At 41.8% G+C, this 6,510-nt stretch overlaps 1 protein-coding gene across 1 annotated transcript in view; it reads left to right on the forward strand.

The window, feature by feature from the left end:
- Positions 1-6,251, forward strand: part of angpt1 (angiopoietin 1) — a 32,990-nt gene extending 26,739 nt beyond the window's left edge. The window contains exons 8-9 of the mRNA XM_086137518.1: positions 1,723-1,853; positions 4,782-6,251. Coding sequence (XP_085993644.1) covers positions 1,723-1,853; positions 4,782-4,945 — 295 coding nt within the window. The 3' untranslated portion in view covers positions 4,946-6,251. The remainder of the gene's footprint in view (positions 1-1,722; positions 1,854-4,781) is intronic.
- Positions 6,252-6,510: the final 259 nt, after the last annotated feature.

Here is a 6,510-nt window from a genome sequence, read left to right on the forward strand (position 1 = left end):
CCTTCACTGAGAGAAAATATTAATAAGGATTTGATGGTACTGTATTTACTAACGTTAAAGCAAATATGTGGGCATAAGCTTGTTTCGGATAAAGATTGGAAGGTATACAAACATTTATTTCTTTGTTGATGAAACAATGTTCTGTTTTCTTTATTTAGTGTTAGCGATTCTGCTTGGTTTGATGGTGACGGTTTTATAACGCAGCATGATGTCAATCACCGTGACCTAGTTTCACTTGAAAATGGTCAGACAAACACTTGGCAGACATATGATGCCTCCTCGGACCACGTTGCGGTTATTTTCTTTTCGTTGACTGCCCGTGTCGAACTTTGATAGCGCTTAATCTGCTCGGGAAAATACTTTGTTGACATTTGGTAAATACTGTACGTATACAGATTCCACCCAAAACTCCAGAATGGCCACAACAATTGTGCCGGATTGTGGACCAACTCGATCTGGCTTGATCTTGATCCGAACTTTATCACTCGAGTTTATGACCTGGCCCGTTTTGAGATGAGTCGCCTTCTCCAACTGTGAACAGAACAGACCCTGACGGGAAACATGAGCGGATAGCAAATGTCTGTTCCACTTAGTAGTTGTTGGCCTAGTAAATATGTAAACACAGACGCATACTATATCAAGCTTCCTGTCAAAAGTGTCATGCTGAAAATCCTTCCCGAAAGATGTGTCCTGGCATTTTGTGACTGCAAACAGAGATCTCAACGGCTTTGTAAAATGGAGAGTCAGGAGTTAAAAGTGTAAGTCTGGTCTTTATCAGAGTAGTAGCAGACCTTATCCTTGACACAACATGTTTTGTTGCATGGAATTAGGACTCACTGGCCATTCTACTCGTAAGTGAGTCGGTATGTTGTCAACTACAACATCATTTCGAAAATATCCCCCTTGCCTGCTAGACTGCATTATTCCGAGGCTTCGCTTCCTATTTGCGTACTATTTCCGGGAATTATGCCCAGCAACACAACAGTATTCAGTTCATAACCAAACTACACGGTCCCCCTATTACTAAACAACTTTGAATATAAAGTTATTTATACAACATATCTTTCCATTGGATCACTATATAAGTTGTTTCAATGGCCAACAGTTCTTTTTTTTAAAATGTTTTTACTACTGCTCCTCCTGCAGATCAATCTTTTCCACAGCTGTATAAATAAAGGAGTCTTTTTAAGCTAAATGACTTTCTTTGCGAAAAGGGGAGTCTCTCCGAGGTCTTAAAACTGCTGCAAATGACTCGTTCTTGCTCTGCGGTCATCAAATGTCACCCGAAAAATCGAACCGAAAATCTCATTGTGAATCCTCGAGCGTAACGAGGGAAAAGCCATCGAAAGGTTCACTGCACCTTGTACCCATGTTGAGATGACAAATTAGGTCAGGCAAATAGAAAATGGATGGATGGTTATCTCCTTTCAATGCCCTCTAAGCGTATTCCAGCAAGAAAAAATCCGATTAACACGCCATAAAATACTTCTTACATACAACATCCGGTTCCTGTGCCCTTCTAGTCCTCATTTTATAGCGAGTCTTTCCAATGTTGTCACACATGTTCCATATAAGCTCATTCACAACAACAAAAAAAGGTATGTCTCAGGAGACCTCTCCTGCAGCATGTTGTGTCTTTATTGCCTTCTGTCACTCACTCTCCTCTTCCCTCGCCCCGATGTGCCTCCATGCTCGACCTCCCTCCTTCTTGATGTCTTTCAGGCTGTTCTTGAAAAGTCACAGCGGGACGGCCGGCAGACAGAGCAGTCTGGTGATCCACGGAGCGGACTTCAGCACCAAGGACATGGACAATGACAACTGCATGTGCAAGTGCGCCCTCATGTTCACCGGCGGTGAGTGCAGTTGCGGCATTTTGAACTTGACGCAGAACTGTAGCCACCTCTACATTCATTCATTCATTGGAATCATTTTGGGGGGGGGGGCGTCTTTCACACGCCGCAGACATTTCCTGGATGACTAAAAACTCGATGTTGCGGTATATTCTGTAATATCTATCCACACCTATTAAGCCCCATTCTGCATCCCCCACCCATCTGCACGGCGGTTGGAAAATTTGATTTAAAATCACACGGCTTGAAAGTGGAACCTCGACACCCTCGCTGTTTTTTTTTTTTTTTTCACAGTTCATCAAGCATTTCAAAAAGCATCCCCCCCCATCAGAATCGCTACATGTCGTAGTGAATACAGCACAAAAAAGTATCAGCTGTTATCGAGTGACCAAACAGCACCGTAATACCAAGTGATTCATTTATCACGCTCCGAGGTTACCCTGACTCAGGACTGGTCCAAATCCAGCAGTGCACTCGCTACTTAACCCTTGATAATATGATAGGCTGTCCACTTTAGTAACCGCTGTCCTCTAAAGGGTTCATTTATGTCCTGCTAGGATCAGAACGGGCATGATATTGGATGGCGTACGTGAGAAAACAACGACAGTAAAATACCATTCTACTACATCAATTCAGGAATACACTCTATAAGGATATTTCGTGAGCAAACACGGCACTCAATGCATTTAGGACCCGAAGGGATGAATTTCTTAATTTGTTAAAAAGCCGCAACGTCTCCATGAAGAAAGCAGCAGACATCCATCATCACGTATTTGAATTGAACAATTCTGAAGGCCCTGTGGAGATTATATTGACATGGGGTCCTAAAATCTGGATTCATATCAAATAAATGTCCAACTTTGAAATGACTCTCCTCCTCAAGCCACCGCAATGAGATTATCTCCAGTTTGGTCAGTTAGTTATTTGCAAATAACTAACTGTTATTGCTCATGATGAAAAAGTGAACTTTGGCATCGCTGCGATGAGCACGAAGCACAAGGGCAGCGCATTCCCACTCATGGCCGACGAGCCTTGTGAAATGTCACAGGCTAAAGTGGTGTTCAGGTCCAACACAGAAGGGGGAGTGTGTGACACATGCCATGCCTTGCATATGTTCTATATCTGACTGTATCAGCAAGAGAGCGTTCGCAAGCCACAGATAGAAGATGGGAATGTTGCATTGCTGATATATCCAATACGGTTTGCATGTCTTTCATATTCATTGTCCAATATCCTTGGAATTCTAACAACTGAATCTCTTTTTCTCTGAATGGCAAAAGGACATTCGGAATTGGGGATACGATTTTCCCATGTCATCACTGGGCAGTGATCCCCAGTGTAGCTGGTGTATAAATACTTTGTGCTTTAAATAGAGCGAGGTACCAAAAGAGTTTGGCAGCAGGTATTGGCCTGCGAATGACCCCAGTTGCAGTAACATTGAACACATAATTAGACGCTCAATAGAGTCACAAGCATCGCCGCAAAGGAGAGCCATGCTCTTTGTATATCAGCGTTTCAAACCCCGCCAAAAAAAGTGTTTTTAAATTTAGCATTCTAAAATTTCTTTATTTAGATTTTTTTTTAAATTTTGTTTTTTTAAATTTTAATTTATTTGAGCTACGTACTCAATATCATCTGTGCCTTGCTCAGGGCAGAACTGGCCATCAGGCGTAGCGGGCAGTTGCCCGGTGGGCTGGTGTCTTCAGGGGGCAATACAGTGCATTTTTTTAGGTTTGTGTAGAATTTATTACCGTATTTTTTTGGATTATACGTCGCTCCCGATTATAGGATGCACCAGCCAAAAAATGCATAATTAAGAAGGAAAAAACATACATAAGTTGCACTGGAGTATAAGTCGAATTTTTGGGGGAAAATTTATTTAATAAAATCCAACACCAAAAACATACATGACATCTTGAAAGGCAATTTAAAATAAAAATAAAATAGAGAACAACAGGCTAAATAAGTGTACGGTATACTAACATTACATGACTGACATACCTGGTAATGTCAGTAACGACGTAACATATTAAGAGTTATTCAGATAACTATTATTCAGATAACAGATAAAGAACATGCTAACAAGTTCACCAAACTATCAGTTTCACTCCAAATCACTAAATCCAATGAAATCTTCATTCTCTGTGTCACTTTTGAACAACTCCCCCAACTCGGGAGGTCAACTTCTACGTCGCTTACGTCAGACTCATCGTCGATTGATCAACACGGGCCGAGAGCGCCCCTTGTGGTTTAATGTGAAAATAACATGTGAAATGACATTATCATGTGTTAATAATTTCACACATAAGTCGCTCCAGAGTATAAGTCGCACCCCCGGCCAAACTATTAAAAAAAACTGCGACTTATAGTCCGGAAAATACGGTAATTCAAAAACATGTAAATCAGGAGTGACAGCGACCAAGGAGAAGATCAGAAGCCCATCTCTAACAGAATGCTGTTTTTTGTGAAACCATGACTGTGGATCGTAAAAGAAACAATGACGTCTCAGCAACAGAGAGGGCAGGGTAAGGTTAGCATCAGCATAGCCGCACGCCTACATGTGCTCGCGTGTTGGCCCGTGCCAACACATACATCTGCACTTCGAGTTCAGTCCAGCCCTGGCCTTGCTCAAGGGTACTTCGACGGTTACTACACAAGCATCTCTTCAACAGCTTGTTGCTATCCAAGCAAGACTTGAACCGTGACCCTCTGGCTCCAAAGTTCTTACAAATGAGCTCTTAAATGGGATTTTCTGTTTATTCTAATTCATTGCCAACAATTGTACACATCTGGATCATGACCCTCTGGATCATGACATCACAGATTCTCTTGTCCAGAATACACACTGCGAATTTGGATCGCATTGTTTGTGATTCGACTCCCCGCTATCACAGCTCATACTTCAACAATGGCTCGATGTTCTCGTTTTAGGTTGGTGGTTTGATGCTTGCGGCCCATCCAACCTGAACGGCATGTACTTTGTGCAAGGACAGCACGTGGGGAAGGTAAACGGTATCAAGTGGCACTACTTTAAGGGCCCCAGCTATTCACTACGAGCCACGGCCATGATGATCCGCCCGCTGGAATTCTTCTAGTCGTCCAACCTCCGAATGGCTATTTAGCACATTTAGCGGGACACTTCCAGTTACCGGTATGTCCTCATCTCATTTCACCTGCCGTGCTTCATAAACTTTTCCTCCACAATCAACTAAGTTAACAGCTACGAGGAAGAAAAACAGAAGCAGGCCCAATTTATGCTCCTGACCAGATTAAACACACATGTAATTATTTAAGGACACTATAATTCAAGTGTATCGATCCCACACTGGGAACGTGGCCGTGGTTTTCGAAACGCCGAAAAGAAGGATTTTTCTTGCGATTTGTAAAAACGGGGACGTTCTGAACAGGACGCAGCAGCGATGGATGGCAGAGCAGAAAATACTCACCAACTGCAGGACAGAACTGATGGGGGGTTTTTTTTGCTCTGAGGACACCACTCACATAGTTGACCTTTTTGTACTCAATTGTTGCTCAAGTGCCTTCATTTGTCGTCATTGCGTTTTTATAAGTATTCATCTCGTATGACAACTGTATACAAATAGCCATCATCATGTGAATGTCCACTGCAGTGCCGCATATTCTGAATCCATACGAAGGAGAAGCGCGCTCAGTTTTAAGGTGACCTTTATTTTATGAAATGATGATATTCAATGGCGAGGCATTGACGATTGTTTGTAGACTTGATGTGTTGTGGAGGAAGACATAAAGAATGCAAAATATATATATAATTCTAAGGGCTTATATTAAGCTGGTTGCCATGTTTGTGAAATGAATAGTCCGGTGGTGGTCATTACATTTGTCCTCTCTCATCATAACGTCAACTAAGAAAAAGCAAACTTTTTTTATTTTTTATTTTTTGGCGGGAGACATCAGCATGGACACTTCATCTGAATTCCGAGTTTCTGTTTCCCATTACTGCTGCTTGGGGTCGGATATGAGGCATGTAAATTCATCGCTCCGGCAAATTATTCACATGAACGGACATTTCATCACGTTTACCTTACGACAGGCGAATGTGTCAGCGTTCATGGAAAAGGAGCATGTCGGAAGAGACAAATGCGCATTTGGGGTGTCTGGAACTTGTAAAGCTACCACTGACATGTTCGAATAACATTTGGATCATTGAATGTGTTTGTATATAAATCAGCTTTCCAGAGGAAAGTTGTTGTTTTTTTTTCCTCTTCTCAATCAGATTAACAAAATGAAGATAACACAAAAAGTGTGTCACTGATAACTGTGCTTTTACCTCATTAAACTGTAGATTTGCTGATTTATTTAAACATTTTTTATAACATGTGGTCAATGTTGTGTTGCTACCAAATAAAATGGGAGGCACTAAGATTAGAATCCTTGCTTGGACTGGACTTTTTAGATCACGTCAATTGTGATGAGACACTTGAGGTTGATGTTGTCGTTTTTTTTTCCTTCCAGTCAAACCAGATGGCGCAAAGCTAGCTTCCTCGTTGTGCCGCATAATAAGGTTCAAATGTTTCAAGTACAGGATGGTGTCAATGACAGCTCGCCAAAGTGTCAAGAAAAATTGCTGTCAGGACTTGTAGTGGCTCTTCATAGTTGAGATTCCAGGGCCTAATCAGAGGTT

Source organism: Hippocampus guttulatus, chromosome 18, assembly GCF_054856545.1.
Source record: "Hippocampus guttulatus isolate MCC_2025c chromosome 18, RoL_Hgut_1.0, whole genome shotgun sequence".
NCBI lineage: Eukaryota > Metazoa > Chordata > Actinopteri > Syngnathiformes > Syngnathidae > Hippocampus > Hippocampus guttulatus.